The 21,771-nt window shown below is 38.0% G+C and overlaps 1 protein-coding gene across 4 annotated transcripts in view; it reads left to right on the top strand.

Annotated features, from left to right (window-relative positions):
• SLC4A4 (solute carrier family 4 member 4) overlaps positions 1–21,771 on the top strand; it is a 356,040-nt gene that overhangs the window by 258,140 nt on the left and 76,129 nt on the right. For all 4 annotated transcript variants that reach the window (XM_060012413.1, XM_060012412.2, XM_060012411.2 and 1 more), the window contains 2 exons: positions 10,835–10,968; positions 17,463–17,734. In XM_060012413.1, coding sequence (XP_059868396.1) covers positions 10,835–10,968; positions 17,463–17,734 — 406 coding nt within the window. The remainder of the gene's footprint in view (positions 1–10,834; positions 10,969–17,462; positions 17,735–21,771) is intronic.

Raw genomic sequence — 21,771 nt, 5'->3', positions numbered from 1 at the left:
TAGTCATCAAATTAGGTTTTCCTGCAATGGTAGATGACTTAGATTGGTATATCTGTTGGTTTTATCTATTTTGAAGACCAGGGAATAAGGTGAATTTAATATGTTGAAGGGTATCTCAAAACTGAAAGGGGGGCTTCCCTGGTGGCGCAGTGGTTGAGAGTCCGCCTGCCGATGCAGGGGACGTGGGTTCATGCCCCGGTCCAGGAAGATCCCACATGCCGCGGAGCGGCTGGGCCCGTGAGCCATGGCCACTGAGCCTGCGCGTCCGGAGCCTGTGCTCCGCAACAGGAGAGGCCACAGCAGTGAGAGGCCCGCGTACCGCAAAAAAAAAAAAAAAAAAAAAAAAAACTGAAAGGGTGTACTTTAACATACAGCGGTGGTTTTTTTTTTTGTCTCGTTTTTTTATGGACGTATAGTTGATTTACAATGTTGTTTTAGTTTCTGGTGTACAGCAAAGTGATTCAGTGTTTCAGTTTTATATATGTATATAAATTTTTCATATTCTTTTCCATTATGGTTTATTATAGGATATTGAATATAGTTCCCTGTGCTATACAGTAGGTCCTTCTTGTTTATTTTATATATAGTGGTTTGTATCTGCTAGTTCCAAACTCCTAATTTATTCCTCTCCCACCCTACCCCCCTTCAGTAACCACAAGTCTGTTTCTGTTTTGTAAACAAGTTCATTCGTGTCATATTTTAGATTCCACATATAAGTGATATTATATGGTATTTGTCTTTCTCTTTCTGACTTACTTCACTTTGTATGATAATCTCTAGGTCCATCCATGTTGCTGAAAATGGTGTTGTTTCATTCTTTTTTATGGCTGAGTAGTATTCTATTGTGTATATGTACCACATCTTCTTTATCCATTCATCTGTCAGCGGACATTTAGGTTGCTTTCTTGTCTTGGCTATTGTAAATAGTGCTACTGTGAACATTGGGGTGCAGCTATCTTTTTGAATTATAGTTTTCTCTGACTATATGCCCATGAGTGGGATTGCTGGATCATATGTCAACTCTATTTTTAGTTTTTTGAGGAACTTGCAAACTGTTTTCCATAGCGGTTGCACCAATTTACAATCCCACCAACAGTGTAGGAGTGTTTCCTGTTCTCCGCGTCCTCTCCAGCATTTTTTATTTATAGACTTTTTAATGATGGCCATTCTGACCAGTGTGAGTTGGTACCCCATTGTAGTTTTGATTTGCATTTCTCTAGTAATTCATGTTGTTGAACATCTTTTCATGGGCCTGTTGGCCATCTGTATAACACGTACAGAGGTTTTGATGCTCTGGCGGTAGATGTCTTCTTGACTTGGACACCAGGTCAACAAAATGTTTTGTGGATTTGGTGCTGAGACCCAGGTTATTATTTCACAGGTCTAAGGCAGAGGTTGGTTCATTCCTTTGCAAATATTTATTGAGTGTCTACCATGTGCCAGACACTATTTTAAGTGCTGGGGATACAGATAACATGACCAAAATAAGTAAGAATCCCTATTCTGATGGTATTTACAATCTAGAGTGTTGATTCTGATGGTATTTACAATCTAGAGTGTTGATAAAGCAATCTTTTTTATACCCCCCAGAGATACCAGTAGTGGTTTGTAGTGGGCTTAATTAGGGGGGTGAATTTGACTTTCTAAACATTAGGTCGAGACTAAGCAGAAAAGCATTGGCACAGCCTGAAATAATCTTAAATTATATCACATGTCTTCATAAATGTGACAGTGGGTTATTCTCAAAAGCACGGGCAGCTCAAATGAGTCAACTGAGAACAGTGTCCTTGCTTTTAAAGGCAGGCAGCTCAGAGATGGTTCACATAGCCTTTATTTTGAGGCTACAAATAGACATGGGTGCTGGGTAGAAGCATGTTGTGAAAACACAAATGAGTCACTGCACTGGTGTTGTTTAAGCAAACTCTTCTGCCAACTTCTGTTCAGGAGGTCTTGCCTGCTCAGAGATAGGAATTTACATTTAAGCGTTCATTTCAGAGCAGAAGTATATATATTATATATATGAACATATATGTAATTAGTATACACATATTCTGAGTTATATTTATATATTATATATTTAATTATATATTATAATAAAAGATATTTAAAAATCATACATATATATGTAATCATTACATACATATATATGTAATGATATATGTATCACACATTATATGTGTGTGTTTGTATATATACATATACAAACACCTCTTTAGAAGCAGATTTTGGGAGCCACATGGATCATTTCCCATGGAACTGTGTTCAAAATAAAACAGTTGAGGCTACAGTGGCTCCAAATATAATCAAATTATAATGGTAACATAGATAACTGTATGTATTTTTCAACTTTCCACATACATTTGGGCCATCATGCTTCTCTGAGAGGACTCTTGAGTCTTCCAGTGTGGGTATGTATGGATTCCTTGTTAAGTGTGGGCAGCCTGGGCTTCTGGGAGTAACTGAACTGCTTTGCCAAGAGTTGACCTTATATTTGTCCGAGATCTAGCCCTGGCTTGTAATTGTTTCCTGTTCTTAGAGTTAAAGACAAAGGACCAGAGCATAGGCTTTCTGAGGTCTGAGAACTGTGCAATTCTCTTACTGTCCTTTTCAGTAAGTCCCACTGTAATAATCCTCTGTTCCCCTTGCCATACTGTCAAGTAAACAAGGGCTTTTATCTTCACTATCCTAAAAACATGTCTTTTTCACAACTAAACTCTCTGTGACCATGCATGTGAACTCATTGCATTATATTTCTACTACTCTTGGTTGTCCTATTCATTTAGATGCTTTAAATTGTTAAATGTTGATTTAACAAATATTTATGGATAGCTTAGTCTATGGGTAAGATACTGATATAAGGAACAGTTTTTTGATGCTTTATAGCAAGTCTTTACGTTGTTTAAAATTTGTTCTTTTGAGCTTCATGGAACGCAGAAAAGTGCTTTACTTTAAATCGACATTGTTGATTGTGAATTACTGAGAACAGTCTAGAGGGAAGACTGAGTGAAGAAAGTCATTTAAATTTTTTTCAGGAGTAAATATAATCCTATTTTCACAAACCTTTTAGTAAAAGAATACAGTAAGATTTTTAGAACTGTGTGAGTTTTGTGATATTTATGGAGCCTAACAGAGCACATTTTAAGGGAACTTGTTTCATAATAAGGAACATTTATAAATATAAATTTGGCATCTCCAAATTTGAGACTTTATTTTAACATACTGCTGTGCTGAGAATATTTGATCAATCTACTCAAGATGCAAATGTATCATTTCTTATTTATATATGATATTCCTTGATAAGATAAATACTTCTTTGTAACAGCAGGATTAAAGCAGCTGATAATTGCTTTACTACATGAGGGACTGTACAATAATTTCACCTTACCCGAATATTGCACTTTGGAACCAAAGTGCATTTCTTCCTTGAAGTGGAAATAGAAGGTGACATGTTAATCTGTACCTGAAACATGTTCTAGTTTCAAAAAGTTAGGTAGGATAGTCTGTTGGAATGATCCAATTAGGTTGCTGTGGTAAGAAAAAATAAATGTGTATTCAGTGACAAAGCAAAGGGTGCTGCACTGCTTACTCCAAGGGATATTGGTCATCCTTTTCCCTGGAAGGAACTTTAACTTTAGATAATTTACTTCATTTTATTTACAAGTTTTGAATTAAACCTGTTTGATTGAAGGTAAATAATTTTTTTTATCAAATTTCATTTGCCAGAAACCTTTTTGGTTGTTTTTTTAATTAAGACCTTTGTCAACTCTTATTTTCTTGGTGATCAGAAAATGATAGTCATTTGGGCAGCAGTGGAGATCCCAAATGATACTAAATTCTAAAATTATTTTGTGTTTAGCTTGAAATTATTTTGAAGTAGCTTTATTTTTAATGAGATATAATTATACATTGTGGAAAATTCAAACAATACAGTAACACTGCATAGAAGATAATTTTGCTCTTAAATCCATCACCCAGAAATAACCATTATTAACCTTTTCATGAATATCTTTCCGTATGTCTTGCAATGCATGTGTGAACAGATAGATCAGTGTATAGGATTTATGTAAATGAGATCATATGTGATCATATACATGACTAGCATTTCATGGAAGTCTTTCCACTTCAATACGATCTTGAACATCATTTTTAACTGCTGCATCTATTTATACACATGATGTGTGTGCTATAATCTGCTTAATAAATTCTCTATTAGTAGACTTCCAGTTTTTTTCAGTTTTTTCATTTGTAAACAAACTTGGTGCTTAACCACATTTTCATTCTTCTTAATTACCTCCTTAGAGTAAATTCCTAGCAGCATGTGATTGCAGGATATACCTATTTTATTTTTGTTATTTATTTCAGATTACACTCCACAAAGGTTATACCAATTTATACTGCTCCCAGTAATGACAAGAGCGCTGGCTTGCTCACACTCTTGCAAGAACAGGATTTGTCTCATATTCTCATATTTTTCATTCTGTGGCTTGAAAAAATGATGGCTCATTCGTATTCAATTTAAATTTCTTTGATTTTTAGTGAGAGTTAATATCCTTACACGCTTTATTGCTTACCTATGCATCTTTATATTTGTACTCTTGGAATAGTTTCCTTTTGGGCATTCTTTTTTCTTTTTTTTTTCTCATTGACTTACAAGAACTCTTTGTATAATAAGGATGTGTTCCCTTTGCTTGTCAGAAATATCACAGATACATTTTCCCCCAGGTCTGCCATATCTTTTAACCTTATTTATGATTTCTTTTGCTGTGAAGATTTCAATTCTTCTGTAGTCAAAATCTTCAGTCTTTTATAGTTTCTTATATTCGTGATGTATTTAGAGAGGTTTCCCCACCCCAAGATTAGAAAAATATTTGCCCACATATCTTAGTTCTTTTATGTTTTCATTTACATTTTTTATCCATCTGGAATTGATTTTTGTGTAAGGTTATGCTGGTATTTGATGTTTGGACACTTCAGATGATCTAGATACATATCCACAGCTCTTCAAACAAAACAGTATTTTAAAGCCTCCCTTACTTGCTCATCCATTTTCTTGGACTTGGAATTGAAGCTCTTTGGTAAAGATTTTGGCTCATACTTTTCTTCAAGCAGAGAGATAATTCGTCTTTCAAGTCTTCCCTCTTTTTGCTCTTCCTGCTGGGCAGTGTAAACAGAAATCCTGTTTATGACAACAAAGCACTTTCAGGCAGAGAAGATGGCACACTAAGGACTTGGCAGCTGTGATCTGTCAGGACAGAGATCATTGATTTATAGTCTGTAGCTACACAGGTAAAGTAAAAAATGAGGGTTGTATATCCAGTCTTCTTCCCTAGTATAGATGAATGGTCTGTGTAACCACCCATCATTAACCATGCTAGCAGGTGGTTCTTATTTTGATAGAGGAAGGGAGGTTGCTTGAATGGCTGAACCTTAGATTTGGACCATATGAGAATCACCTGGGGAACTTTGACAAACTGTGGATTCCCCAGACCTGATCTTCGGAGATCCTGATTTAATTGTTCAAAGTAGAGATAAAGAACGTTTTGTTTGTTTATTTTTTAAAAAAATAAAGCAAAAAAAAAAAAAACCTTCCCAGATAATTCTCCTGTGACTTAAATTTAATTTAGATACTTGCATCATCTCTCCACTTATTTTTGATCATTGGCTAATTTATGTCGGGGATCTGACATCAAAACTCCTATAGGTAATTCAGATTTGTCTGCTTATTTCCAGTGGCCATGTTTAAATGGCATTAGGCTGCATCATTTTTCTTGACTAAATTTCAGATTCAAAAACTCATCTAGAGAAGTTTAATTAATCAACATTCTACACAGTTTGAATAGATTACAACCAACACGTGCCGAAATTTCTTTTTATAGTTAGAAGACAATTTTTTAAAAAAGGCTTGAAATATGGCAGTAGCGTTGGTGAATATTTTAGCATTTATTGCCACCAAAATATTTTTTTTCTCAAGTTTTACTTGGTTGAAAATTGTCAAAGAAATAGAAAATCTTTTGTTTTTTAAGGCAGTTTTGCATTTGGATTAATTATTAATCCAAATAATACGTTTCTTAATAAGAAGGACATAAAACAACAAAGGTCATTCTTTAGTGTTATATGAAGATACTAAAGATACTAAATTACAATAAAGTCAAAGTAGACAGCATAAATTTTTAACGTTTTATCATTTTGAATGTGTTTGCTTTGTGTTAGCCATGACAGGCATGATGGCCCTGGCAGACCTTGTCACAAGTAGCTCAAAGACAAAATACTGGTGTTACCAATCATGGTTGGATTTTTTTTTCCTAAAGAACCTTGCTCCTATGGTCAGATTTCTTTTATGCTTGATTTTTCTATTATGAGACTTGGGTTGATTTTCTTGGCTCTTCTGTAAGACAAGGACCATCTTTGGTTTAACGTCATACCCTCACGTGAGCAGAAAAATGTTCATAAATTGTTTTAGATGTGGATTTTGACTTCACTGCTGTAAAGTAAAACTGTTTTGTTTCATTGTAGTTGATTCCATGTGTTTAGTAACACAAGGAATGAAAAGAAGCAACAAAATCAATGGCTGTAGCCGTCGCCCTCTAAGGCTTCTGTTGAGTTGGAGTTTTGCTCTGTGAAACACTGTGAATCTATAAAGAGGCTTTTCTCCCCCTTTTCCTCTGAGGACTGATCTTCATCTTTTCATATCACTCCTTTTGACTGTCACTCTCCGTCTCCTTCCTCCTTTGAAGGACAGAGAAGTAATAGAGGCAGACTGGGAAGAAGGAGATGAGAAAACAGGAAGAGAAGGGAACCAGCATCTTATTGCATCTTTACTTTATTCTTAGGTCTTTCTATAGTATGGTCATAGTCAGTCCAAATAATTATCCTGTGAAATAGCCATTGATTTTATTGCGGAGACGGTTAGGATTTAGAGAGGTTGATAACTGGTGGAGCTGAGATTTAAACTCAGATATCCCTGAGTCCAAGACCTGCTCTTTGTGCTGAAACACCTGGAAGAGACCTAGTTCAGCCTCCTCATCTCATATCTAAAGAGATACATTATGTATATATTACTGTTCATCAAAAACATATCTATCAATGACTGTGCTAAGCGCTTGACACGCATTATCTAATCTAATATTCACACGGATGGTATGAGGCATGGAGAGGTTAAGTAACTTGCTTAAGTCATCAGTGGAGTAAACGATAGAGTCTAGATATCAACTTGAGGTGGTCTGACTCCACAGTCCATTGTTATACTGAACTGCCTTGATGTTTTTCTCCTACATGAAGAAACCAAAATGGACAGAGATTAAGTGACATTCCCAAGATCATCAGCTCTTTGGTGACAGAACAGAGTCTAGACTCTGGGTCTCCTGAGGGCCAGTTGTTAGCTCTTTCTTCTGTTCCACATTGGACATCACCTAATTGGAAATTAAATAAAATAAAAGCCAAATCAAAATGGAGCTGGAGTGCTTTGTGGCACCTGATTCTGCCACCCCTCAGAGCTCAGCCATCTACATTCTCATGAATTGCTAGGGAGTTTGTTCCTCTGTGGGAAATCAGGTGTAGAAGTGTCTTTATGAGCTATAGCTATTAAAAATACACACATCCACACATTATTTCCTTTTTTATGTTAGTGAACACTGACTATAATAAATCAGAAGAGGAGTTTTTGATAGTTCACTTTATAAATTGCTTTAAATTCTAGTTACAGTTAAAGTTATTCATTTCATGAGATTATTTTTTTAAATTTCTGTACTGTCAAGAGCAACATGTCAAAATGTGGTGAAAATAGTTCTTTTCTCAAAAACACTGGAAACATCTCTGGGTTTAAGCAAGTTTCCAGTGCAATGTGTATAATAAATCACCTGTCTCTGTTTTAAAATTGTCAGTAACAGGCTTCCCTGGTGGTGCAGTGGTTGAGAGTCCGCCTGCCGATGCAGGGGACATGGGTTCGTGCCCTGGTCCGGGAAGATCCCACATGCCGCGGAGCGGCTGGGCCCGTGAGCCATGGCCGCTGAGCCTGCGCGTCCGGAGCCTGTGCTCCGCAATGGGAGAGGCCACAACAGTGAGAGGCCCGCGTACCACTAAATAAATAAATAAATAAATAATAAAATAGAATAAAATTGTCAGTAACAGAATGGAAACTGTAGCACTTACCAAAGGAGCAAGTACTAAAATAAAAGTACTCTACTTTTTTAACAGTCACATGACTTCCACAAATCAAAGCCGTTTTCTGGAAGAAATGAGTTGTTATCTTTACTGAATGAGCAGTGATGGCTGTTAGCCTTTGATAAGCAGGATGTAGGGTGTGATTTGGGCATCTTCTTGGATTCCTTTAGTGTTTCCTGGGTGCTTGCAGAGCATGTGGTGGGATAGTGTATAGCATGGTGGGAGGGAGAGAAACATGGATGACACCAGAGACCCTGCCCCGGCCCCTCACGTCAGACCAAGTAGAGAATTCTTAACCTTGCATTCCTCCTTTCTTCATTCGTGTTCTCTCTTACACTCAGGCTGTGCTGTAATTTGATCCTGCAGTAGTGATGAGAAATAGTCACTCCTCCACGCTTGATAGAGAATGATGCAGTGAAACTTTGCCTATCACGTGTCCCTAGAGTGTGGCTTGTCCTGCCACGCAGAGCCTTCCAGTCCCTACCCTTTCATGTCATACACACTAAAATAAGTCATGAAAAAGAAAGATAAATGATAAAGACATAAAAAGCCCAATGTCAATGCACAGGAGGTAAAAAACTGCAAGTCTAAGAAAATCCCAGCCGAAGGTATACCTTTTCTCTTTGCCCAAGGGTGTGGTAGTAGTTGGGCAGGTAACCATACTCCAAAGACTTGTGCCACAGTGAGTGTGGATTTGTTCATATCATTTAACCCCCTGAAACTCAGTATCTTCACGGATAAGAGATCAAGACTAATACTATTTTGGGGGCACAGGGGAGCCTCTTTCTCTCTGTCTACATAAAGGCAGCCTGTTTCTGTTAGCCTTGCTTGTTATTCTGCTTGCTGCCCCCCTGAGGAAGAATGAGCTGGACACAGTGATTTTCTGTGGAATGGCTATAAAATAACGAGATGGCACCATTCAAACATGCAGTGGAGTTCACAAGTATATAAATGGGGTCCACTTACGAGACTCATCTGCCAGACTTCAGACCTAGACATTGAGGACGGAAGTAGTTGTACTGAGTTGTTTACAAAGTGTCTGCTCACTGTGTGAGGAGCCAGTCTTATTACTTGTCAATTCTTGCTTTTTTGCGCCATCCCCACCCCAACCCCATTATTACATAATGCTGTGCTAAAGGATTTTTCCCTGTTTTCCCAATTGAATCCTACCCTTAAAAGAGGAGGATATACTATTGCTAATGTCATTCTAAAGAAAATATTGCTGGCTTTGAAGCCATGTAAAAAATATTTCAATATTTTGACATTTTTCTTTAATTTGTTCAGTCTTTAGTGATGCATTCTTTTATTGTATGCAATATCTTCAAGGTGAAAAGATTTAACTTCTTTGTTAGTAATTTTTGGAAAATATGTATCCTATTGCTTATGCTTTTTTTGCGGGGCATGGGGTGGGGATGTGCGTGTGTTACAGAATATATTTCTTCCCCTTGATGTTTGATCTTTGAATGAAGGGTTCTTGTTAGCCTAAAAAACAAAAATTTAAGTAATCATTATAATAAGGTTCTCCTAGGATGGCCTTTGAGTGGGGATAGCACTTAGTTTAGTTCTGTAAGTTGATTTTAAAAAACCAATTTCTTTATCATACTTTTGTGTATATTATATGATATTTTATATATGTATATATGTGTGTATATACATATATACATATATATACATACATATATATATATATATACACACACACACATATAAATTCTTTGTTCTTGTTATGCTAAAGGGAAATAATAGGTTGTTTCAGAGATACACCTTCAGGGACATGTGGCCACAAAGGTTTAGTTATTCCCTGTGCATTTATTTCCTCTAAAGTAGCTCTTAAAGCTCTTGTATAAGTTTACATTGGACACTGAATATGTACTAAGAAATTTTGTTTGGAATTGGTGTCTTAGAGATTGCAAGGTAGAAGGCAAATCATTTTTTTGTCTCCTCTTTGCTCCCTCTTCACTTAAAAAGCTTTTCTCTGTAGAAAATAGCTTTTATGCATAAAATGTAGCTACTTGGGCTTCCCTGGTGGCACAGTGGTTGAGAGTCCGCCTGCCGGTGCAGGGGACACGGGTTCGTGCCCCGGTCCGGGAGGATCCCACGTGCCGCGGAGAGGCTGGGCCCGTGGGCCATGGCCGTTGGGCCTGCGCGTCCGGAGCCTGTGCTCGACGGCGGGGGGAGGCCACAACAGTGAGAGGCCCACATACTGCAAAAAAAAGTAGCTACTTATAAGTACCTGCTATGTGCAAGGTGAAATCTGGTTAAAACAAACACTGAAAGTAACCACAGAGAGAAAAATGCCTCCAAAAGTACTAAATCACTTCTTCGCACATGGTGGGATTTTATAATACAATTTTATGTACAGAAGCTTCAATTAATATTTTTAAAAGTAGATCAGAGTCACCCTTTGCCTTCTGCAATCAACCACTAGTCATTACAGTCATTATAGTTCTTTGGAGCAGTTCAGCCCTTGGAGTAGGCAGGAATGACAAAATCGCATGTATGGTGAAATAAAAGGTAATATTCATATTGGTAAGAGTCTTTATTCTTTATGTTTGATATGTTTACGATAGCCATCATAATAGCATATTCACGTGGCTTCATTCCCCTAGTGACATCACACATGAAAAGAAAACAAGACAAGTTTCTTTTAACACCTATATTTTCTTTCTATTAGGGCGTGTTGGAGAGTTTCCTGGGCACCGCTGTCTCTGGAGCCGTCTTTTGCCTCTTCGCTGGTCAACCACTCACTATTTTGAGCAGCACAGGACCTGTTCTAGTTTTTGAGAGGCTTCTATTTAATTTCAGCAAGTATGTATATACATATCTAACTATAAATTAGAATTGTTTAATTGTGGACCATTCGTAGTCTAGATAGAGCACAGAGTAGTAATTAGGCATAACAGAATACGAGAATTGTAAGATTTGGAGGTTGAAAAGCCCTTAGAGATTAAGTCCTTCAGCACGTGTTTACGTTTACTTCAGCTGAGGCTGCGATGTTCTGTTACCTCTTGCCCTCTCCCATGATTCTCTGCCTTGTTGTCCTGCTTTGTGCCTCTGGAAGCTGGCCGCTGTGGACTGCAGCACTCAGGCTCCTTTGCCCTCTGGCTTCCTGCAGAGCCCCAGGAACACAGGCAGGCAGAGAGGTCAGGGCGTGTCTGCTTCCCACCTCACTGCCTCTGCTTCACCAGGCAGTCTGGCAGTGTGCCTTTGTCCTCTGAGTGTAGCCCCTGTCAGGTGGCTCCTCTCCCCTGCCTCTGGCCCTCACCAGGCTCTGGTGACTCTTACTTCCTTGGCCTTTTCAAGCCAGGGGTCAGAAATGGCTTCCTGATATTGCTAGTCCCTGCGTACTTGCCATTTTTTTGTTATTCATACCTCCGTAAATAGTCCGCGTGTTAAGTTTTCCTCAGAATCCCATTGGAGATTGCCTTCTGTTTCCTGCCATGATCCCGACTGACACACTAGAGAAATGAAGTGGCTTATTCAAGGTCACGTGGCTCGTCTGTGAAAGAGACTGGGTGTTCCTGTGGTCCACTGCTCCTAACCCCCATTCCAGCGTTCTTAACTAAAGATACATTTCTAGACTCAAATGAGTAACAACTAACACTTATTGAGTGCTGACCATGTACCAAGTATTGTCCTAAGCACATTACAGGCACTCCCTCATTTATTTCTTGTAGCAGTCCTATGAGGTAGGGACTGTCTCCTGTTTTATAGATGAGACAGCAGGCATGGAGTGGATAAGCAAACTGCTGAAGGTTGCATCACCAGTCGTTGGCAGGGCTGGGATTTGAATTCCTGCTTTCTGACTCCAGAGCCTATGCCTTTTATGGAATCACTAGACGTTACTACTGGGCATGACAGTTGTGATACCAGTATTTTCTTTTAGAAGTTGATGGATCATTTTAAGAAGGGGAAAATTGAGTTAAGCAAATTATCCAAGTGACCACAATAGCACACAAATAGTTTCAAAATCAGATTGGGAATTCTGGTCTCTTTCTAATGAACTTAATATGTCTGAGAGAGAATTGCCTTTACTGGCAGATTTCAATACCCAGACAGATGGCAGAATTTCATACGACTTGCTAACATTCCTTGTTGGAATTTAAATATACTTGTATTGTTATACATTTCTAGGATTTTAATATTAGAAATGTCCTTACCTACTTAATGCCTCATGGACATAAAGACTCATATAATGGCCTTTGAAACTGTGTGTGCCATCAAAAAAGATCACGAGAGAGAGGAGGGGATGAGAATTTGAAATGAGTGTTTTGAGAACTGGGTTGAAAAGAAAAGCAAGGGTCTTCCAAGAATTTAAAGTCCCAAATTTTAAATAGTGTTATGTTTTCTGTAGATCATTACTACAAATCACTCCATCATAATTCTCAGAGGACCATTGGAAAGAATTCTGCTCATGTCAGTTTATAGAAAGAGTCAAACAGTTTATATATGTTTAAGAAAATATTTTGGGAGACAAGAAAGCCTTTGTGGAAAGATTAAACAGGCATGTACTATAAACAGGAACAAACATGTGCAACCTTTGCAGAAAGATTTATTGGATGCAATGTGATCAGAGCCTTAATCTACAGAAAATGTTTGCATCATGGTTTGCTTTAGATGATTGTAGGATAGAGATTATTTCCTTTCACTAAGAAAGTTCCTTTCTCACTTTCCGTTCTGTTTCATCATATTTGGAAGCTTAAACATAGTTTCAAGTGATTTATTTTCAAATGGTTGTAAAGCAACAAGAAACATTTGAGAAACTGTTTTAAATCCATCACTGGGCAACATGTGACACTTATGTGGCAAACCTTATTCTTTAATTCACAATACTATATCATTTGCTTGCATATCATAACAGCAATGCTAACATTTTATACAGACACAGAGTATTTGTGTAGATCACTGTTTCCCAAAGTGTGTTTCATCACTTACTAGTTTCATTAGATACCCCATGAAAAAACAACTTCTGTGATCCCGGGAAGTCTGGGAAGTGCTGTACATTATATTATATCCCCCTCTTGGTCATTCACTTTGCACTTTAGCGTAGTGAGGGATCTGAGAAGTCGTTCAGTAAAGAAACTGTTTTACTATGTTTTGCCCTGATTTCCCCCATCATATTTTACCTTTTTTTTTTTTTTTTTTTGGGAGAAATAGGTAAATCCTTGTTTTATGAGTTCAGTGGACTCAAACAGTAACTCTACATAATCCACAGATTTATCTCTGACTTGGAATACAGGTTTTAATATTTGCCCTATAAACTGGGGAATCATAAAGCATATGAATGACAGGCTGTCACCTTTTAAAATTAGTAACAGAATGAAGGAATAGCTCACAACTTTGCAGAGAACACGTAGTTTTGTTTCCCCAGTTCTGCAGTCTCTTTTGCACTATTTTTACACGTTTATCCCAATAATAGAGAATTAGATTCCTTTTCCTTTTCTTCAGGAAGGATCTGAATGAAGGAGGTTTTAACAGTGTTCTAAGCCACTTAGAAACTTCATAATTAAAGTTGGAGTTTAGCCTGTATAATTGTCATTTGGTCATTTAATAATTTCTTTCTTATATTCTATGAACAGTTTACTTTTGGCCTTCAAATTATGATTTTCTTCTATTCAGTTCCTGGATTTAATCATTTAGTTTAGGGAGTTTATATTTATTTGTCAGTGGCTGATTTCTGAAGCATGCTTCAAACGTGAGTTCTTCAGTTTGTCTGTACTCTTGGGTTTATGCTGCTCAAAACTATCACTTACAATCTCTAGAAACACTGAGTGTTACCAAAAGGCTATGCGCCCATTTTCTCCTTCTCACTCACTATAGCTTCTTTGGTCTCTACTACCATTTCCTTTTTAGAGCTTGTAACTTTTTATAACTTAACTGCTATTTAAACTTGGCACCAAGGGGACTGATAGTCTTATTGGATGTAACATTGCCTTTTATTGTAGTCATTACTGTTGATTGGCTTGTTTAAAGAAGTTCCTCATCTTTTATTCCTCTTTCTTCTTGCTGTTGTAAACATATCACTTTCCTACCTAATGGAGTGATTGGTATTAGTGATTTTATTTGGGTTATTCTTACAGAGCCAGTCTGGGAGTATTGAAGTATTTTAGAGGAGCTATTTTGGCATATTGTTCAGGTCCTAAGATTTAAGTTTATACATGCATTTGTTGCCCCTTTGTATTCAGACTGATAGTGTTCCTGACCATTAGCTGGTGATTAGATTTATTTCTCATCCTGTTTGTAAACATCAATTTTGTAACCAGCCATTAGCATTCTTAGAACAAATTAAGATGGCTCTAACTTTCATCTTGTTAGGGAAGCAAAACTAGATAATTGTTTAAAACTTTATTTTAAGGAAAAAGTCTGTTGGCTCAGAAGTAATAAAACTGTTTCTGAGCTCTGACTCACTGTGTGATAATGTAAATTATCTCAAATTCCTAGAATTTAGCTTTTTCTTGAGTCTACTTATCTCAGAAAGACATGCATAAGATTAAATACTGGGGTTCCAGACGTAAAGGGAACTGTGAGGGAATGCCAAAGATGTCTTCAGAAAGATTTCAGGAAATCTATAGAAGATAACTTTCTACCCAAGTGTTACTAATCTCCTGCCTTGGTAATGTATTCCAGTTTGTGTGATTTGGTGAGAAGGAAACAGAGGACAGTGACTTTAAGGCCCACCCTACCATGAGCTAAATATAAATTGGACAGGAGGAACTGTGCTGGAATTTTTAAAAGGAGCAGTCCAAGAGTACAGAGATTTGGTTTCTGGTCCAGCTCTGCCATTAAAGCCTTGGCATTGGGCTTCCCTGGTGGCGCAGTGGTTGAGGGTCCGCCTGCCCATGCAGGGGACACGGGTTTGTGCCCCGGTCCGGGAAGATCCCACATGCCGCGGAGCGGCTGGGCCTGTGAGCCATGGCCGCTGAGCCTGCGCGTCCGGAGCCTGTGCTCCGCAGCGGGAGAGGCCACAACAGTGAGAGGGCCGCGTACCGGGAAAAAAAAAAAAAAAAAGCCTTGGCATTGGATAAATGACTTAGTTTCCATTGGCCTTGGTGTCTTCATCTATAAAATGAGGCATACTTGACCAGTTGGCGATTAGTCAGGATTCTCCAGAGAAACAGAACCAATAGGATGTGTGTATACATATATAAGAGATTTATTATAAAGAATTGGGTCACACAGTTATAGAGGGCTGGCAAGTCCAAAACCTGCAGGGTGACCCAGAGCCTGGAGACCCAGGAGAACTGATGTTCCAGTTCAAGTTCCAAGGCTGTCTGCTTGAAGAGCCTTTGCTACAAATCAAGTCCAAAAGCAGTCTGCCTGCTGGAGAGTCCTCTCTTGCTTGAAGGAAGCTGGTCTTTTTGTTCTATTCAGTTGAAGAACTGACTGGATGAGGCCCACCCTCATTATGGAAAACAATCTGCTTTACTCAAGTCTACCAATTTAAATGTTAATCTTATCAAAACCACCCTTAAACATCCAGAGTAATGTATGACCCAATATCTGGGCACCTTATGGCCTAGTCAAGTTGACACATGAACTCTAAGCAAATTTAATTCTAATACTTAGTAAAATTTTTAGTTGGTCATCGTCTGGTTACCTGTGATAGCTCATCAGCCAATGACAGTACTGTAACTGTCCCTGTCAAGTCGTAACCTGCAGGCATGGCTTAATTCATCTACCAACTCTTTATTGGAACCCTTTTATGCTCCGGGCACTGTGCTAGGTAGAGAATTTGAATTTTATTCTAAGAGCAGGGAGAAGCCACCAAAAGATTTTAAACTGGGACATTTGATTTACATTTGAAAAGGTCATTTTGGCTGTGATGTGGAAAATGGCTTTGAGCAGGACAAGCATGGATATTAGTAAGGAGGTTCTTAATAAGAATCAATCAAAGACTTCTTGGTGGCCCAGGCTGGGATGTTGATGATGAAAGTGTTGATACGATGTCTTTGGGAAAGTATTAAAATATGTGGCTGTCAGTTATCAGAAACTCATCGTCTAAAAGCAAGGCCATCGAGCTTCAAGTATGCATGATCCTTGATTTATTTTTTTCTCACACAAGAAATGAGATTACCAGTAACTGCTTTTGCATTGCAAATGATGAGAAAAAAAAACTATTTTAAAACACTCTCCACATAATTTTGAAAGAATCAATATGAAATGGTAAAATGTCAACACTTGACCCATCTTTTCCTAAATGTGAATCTTAAACTAATTTACTTGTAAGAAATGGAAAGGGCATTGAAAAAAAATGGCCCACTTAGATGGAGGCAACCTATTCTAAAACTGTGCTTCACACACAGCTTCAGCAGAAGGTTATCATGCCTGTGAGCGAGCTTCAAGAGGAGTGGTAGTGTCTAGTGGTAACATGGCAATGCAGCCTTTCTTGATCTAACTACAGTCTACATATCTGATCCCATCTCCCTGTGTTGGTGGCACTTGGTCCACAGGGAGCATTGCACACAGTTTCATGCCATTTGCCTTTCTGAGTACTCTTTCCTCTTCCCGGCTTGGCCCTCCCTGGTCTATCCAGAAAGTTCCCGCTTATCCTTAAATACCTTGAGTTTTTTCTGCAACTTTATCTGTCCCCCAACCCACGCCAGCCCGAATTAGTTACTCCTTCTTCTGTGACACTCTGTGGGAACTTTAGGTGTCACTTAGTACTTTATAGTGTGATTATGTTTATCAGTTTGTCTTCCTCAGTAGACTTCGATGACTTGGGGACAGAGAACATATTTATCTTAGCATCTTCCTTAAGCAGAAAGCCCACAAATATTTATTGAGCACATGCTGGGTACCAGTGTTATGCTTTCAAATTGTTTATTCTGTAAATTCTTTAAAGGCAGGGATTGTCTTTTTTGAATGAGAAAATTAAATGAGGGGATGGAAAAAGATATTTCATGCAAACAGAAATGACAAGAAAGCAGAGGTCACTATACTCATATCAGACAAAATAGACTTTAAAACAAAGACCATAAAGAAAGGTAAAAAAGGATACTGTATAATGATAAAAGGATGAATACAAGAAGAAAATTAATGAGTTATTTACATTCAAATGTTATGACTACTTTTGATGTACTTTTCTCAAACTTCTGGAATTATTTCTTAGTGGTAGCCTAATGTCACTAGACCAAATCCTTAAGGGTAATACTTTCTGGATAAAATCAAGAATGAGCTTTATATATAGTGGCTAAAAGAGATCTTGTATTTTTAACAATCATTCTATAGTCATTTGGTAGTTTTGTGTTATTCTTTGTGTTCCTTGGAGGAGGAGTCTAAATGCCTTTCTGCCTTCTTTCCAGGGACCATAATTTTGACTACTTGGAGTTTCGCCTTTGGATTGGCCTGTGGTCAGCCTTCATGTGTCTCATTTTGGTGGCCACTGATGCCAGCTTCTTGGTTCAGTACTTCACTCGCTTCACTGAAGAGGGCTTCTCTTCTCTGATTAGTTTCATCTTTATCTATGATGCTTTCAAGAAGATGATCAAGCTAGCTGATTACTACCCCATCAACTCCAACTTCAAAGTGGGCTACAATACTCAATTTTCCTGTGTTTGTATGCCTCCCAACCCAGGTGAGGACAGCATGCTTATGGTATTTCTGCTTACCCTGTGTTTGGAGGAAGCCGTAGGCTCCATGCATGCAAACTTTCAACACGGTATCCCGATCCTCAGGAAAGGGTTTTATTTTCTCTGACAAATCATCCTGCTGAATTTATAGTCTCATCGCCTGAGGTATCTTAGCCATGTGATTCAACCGGGAAGTGAAATCAGGAGCTCTGGAATGTGAACATAATTAGCTCAGTGCTTTGAAACTAACTCAAGCTACAGTATTTGCAAGGAAATTTTGTGTACGTTATTCTTGATCTTCTCTGATAGGTGAGGAAACCAGCTATCTATATCACATGTTAAGGACCATACCAACCTAGTCCTCTGAACTTCTGTTCCTTATTTTGCTGCTTCTTTATTGCTGTAGCGATCTCTTCCTTCAGTAAATTCTAAATAGATTATCTTAAACTTATAGAAGAAGCAAGATACTAATTCACTTTATATAATTTGAAGCATGAAATTAAGAAAGAAATTCAGACTAGAGCCACCTAGTGATAAAGTAGGGCTTTATGGTTCATCTGGGCTAGACAACGTAAATAAGAAAGGAAAGGAAAGCAAGAAACGAAAGAAAGAAAGAAAAGAAGGACTATTATGTTCTTGGAGAAGATTTATATTCTAGGGTTAGGAAAGACATAAAATTAACTTGTTAGTAAGGAATATGCTTCTATACGTCTTAGCACTTTAACATCCATCTTGCTAAACCTGAGTCAGCCTCAGAACCTTGTCACAGAACAGTGCTCAATTTGGTCTTTGGAATTTTTTCTTGGAGTAATTCATTATCACTTTATAATATGGAAGGCATTTGGGGAAAAAAAGATTTACTTTGGGGAAAGTTGCTTTACAGCTGCTTTGGTAGAATGAGGGGTAGACATTTGTGTCAGACAATTAAATGCTAATAGTGCTCGTGATCCCTAGTTGTAACATTAGCTACAGGTCATCGTCCCTTAAAATAAAAATTGATATACTTTTTGACTAAGGTCTTGTAGCAGCAGAAGCACAGCAGCGTATTGAGGGCTGTGTAAACCTGGGCTTAAACATAGGGCACATTCATGTAACAGCCATTTATCTATACATTCTAAGGAAAAACCACTTACTGTTTACAGTAAAACAAACATGGTTTTGTTATAGACTAGAATGCAAGATGCTTAATTCAAAAGCTCAACAAGAACTATGAAGAATTTTAATGCTTGTGCAGGCTGTGTCAGATGACTCCTGGCTATTTTGCTGGTATATCTGCCACCTTCTCTGCCACTTTGGTGGAGAAGTCTTATAAGACCCATATGCATCTTGAGAGGTGAGAGGAAAGAGAACAGTATCTCCCTAAAAATGGGTCAGTCAGTGACACTGGTGAAAAGATAGGGCATTGTTGGGTTTTGCACTTATGGATTCTTTTTGTCTTGCTTAAGGAAAATCAGCTCACATTAAAATAAATCCCATGCTTATTAAAAGCAAGCAGAGACAGGTAAAAAGTGGAAATTTGAAGATTCAGGCAACATGGTTGCCGTAGATATAAAGACCTATTATTGTTAAGATGTATACTGATTAGAAATATTTCAAAATTTAAGAAGTGTTTGGAAGAGAGTAAGCACTTAATACATGACAGATATGATTAGAGCCAATTAAATATCCTCCCCAGAGAGACTCAGAAAATGTGTTGCCGTTACACAACTCCTAGAACTCTTCCTGGGAGAGAAGGGGGTAAAACTCCCTCTAACCGTGCATCCTGGACGTTGCGGGGGAAGTCCAAACTACACACATTCAAAATATCGGATCACAGACATATTTAATTGTGGGATTTTGAACTTTCCTTTTTGTTTATTTGTTTCTATCTATCTATCTATTTATTTGTAGAAAAGTCTGTGTGCTGACTTCTTAGGCATTCTGAGTAATCATACGTTAAGACTTTCTAGAGGAAAAAATACACTACCAGCTGTTTGGAGGTTTAAAGTGTTCATGAACCAAATGAGGACTTTGTCAGCACACCTGTCACAAAGATCTCCCTAGTGTCAGCCCCACACCTACCTGAGGCTATTGGCAACTTGCATTCATTGTTTTAATTGGATGCTGGCAGAGAAGGTAATTTGAAACCAGGGAAGACATATCTGAATGCGTTTTCATTGTGAAAAGTACAACAAAAATTTTACATGTGATTTTCCTTCCAAGAAGGATTTCTGTTTTCTTGAGAAAGTGATATTGAGGCTTGAACCGATTTTACCCATGCATAGCAAGTGCTGGCTGAGGGGGTGATAGATAACTTTTCCTTTGACCTGTTTTCCCTAGGTTGTATAAAAAGTCTGTCCTAAATAGCTAGGAGCTGTCTTGGAAGGATTCTGACCATTCCACTAACTCTAGGGGTTACCAATAAAGCAGCGTAGCAGGGCTTTGAAGTCAGAAAATCTTGTACTCAAGTCTCTCTTGGCTAATGCCCAGTGCGTGACTTTGGGCAAGTTCCTTTACCCAAGGAAACTTTGCCTCATCTTCCTTACCTATAAAATGGGGTTAATAATAGTATCTTCCTTAAAGAATTGTTTTGAAGAAAAAAATGAGGTCTTACAGACAAAGCATTTAGGACAGTTTCTAGTAAGTAATTAAATGTTAACCATATAACAACCATTATTATTGCTGTTGTTATTTATTAAAATTTAGGGTTCATAAGTATGAATGACAGGACAAGCAAACCAGTCTTCATCATCCTCCATTCTAAGCAAATGTTGTTGGGCAACTGGCTCATTCTGCAGCGAGACGGTTGGTTGCACCCCTTAGTTTTAGAGTCGTTCAGACGAGTGGCACTCATGGAAGATATGTACGTGAATGTGAGCGATTATTAAATCCATGGAGATGAGATCTGTTTCTGGTATGGAAAAAGGCAAATGGTTATTTGCATTTTCAGGACAATCTCATGTTTTACAAAACCCTTTTTAAGATGAATGATCATGTATTTCTCCCATAACCTTAATACTTTTTGATAGAAGACTGCATAGACCCACCATAAATTTAGTTCTTCATGACAACAAACTGAAAACCAATAGTGAGAGAATAATACAGTTGTATATACAGCTAGAGTAAGTGTTCTAAAAACAATAAAAGACTGGTCTTTCATCGCAACATGTACTCCTAGTAAAAGAATTCAATCAATGAGCCAATAATATTTAAACTGGCGGATGACTTGTTTTTCAACACTGGGACAGTATGTAAGGATGAACCAGCAACTGCGCAGATGGAGTCGTGATCCTGCAAACTGAGGAATGATTTTACAGGAAAGGAAATAGGGCTCACTTAATCTCTAAGAAAACTATATCCATGGCCACAATAATATTGTGGCTTTTTTGGTGCTTTGTGAAGACAACTCTTCTTCCCCCCTTCCTGATCTTTCTTGTTCTTACTTGCTTTCATAAAACTTCATCATCTCCTGAGTTTCCTTTTCTTAATGCACCTTTTCGTCCCTTCCTCCTGCCCCCATCTGCTGCTCAGTAACCCGTCATACACCCAGGTTCTCATTTATTGAAGAACTAAGGAAGCTCAGTTGCAATTGCTAGGAAAGTTAGCCATGAAATTTGACATATCAGTCAGGTTCTTATTAGCACCTGGTTTTTGTGCTAGCATTCTCTTTTCCTAGAAATAGGATAGTTATTAATTAATGTGTTAATAGAGGTAATAGATGTTCTATTTCCCACTATGCCTTGATGGTTACATAGCAGAGGGTATATAGGAAAGAAGATGATTCAGTTCAAAAGCCCAGAATGAAAACTGAACAATATCCAGTTGAAGGACAATTCACAATATTTCATTCATCACCAACATCCCAATGTAGAAAACTGTTAGTGTGATAAAATATAAACCATAAATTCTTTGGAGTAAAGGAAACTGAGTTTGAATTTTAGCTCTAGTTAGCAGTGTGACCTTGGGCCAGGCTGAGTTCGTAATGTCATTGTTTTATAATCTGTGAGCTGGGTTAGTAACTGTACCTACTCTTAGAGGTTACTCTAAGGATTAAATGAAATAG

Source organism: Delphinus delphis, chromosome 5, assembly GCF_949987515.2.
Source record: "Delphinus delphis chromosome 5, mDelDel1.2, whole genome shotgun sequence".
NCBI classification, from domain to species: domain Eukaryota; kingdom Metazoa; phylum Chordata; class Mammalia; order Artiodactyla; family Delphinidae; genus Delphinus; species Delphinus delphis.
Note: the sequence above shows the minus strand (reverse complement) of the source record. Positions and strands in the feature narration are given on the sequence as shown.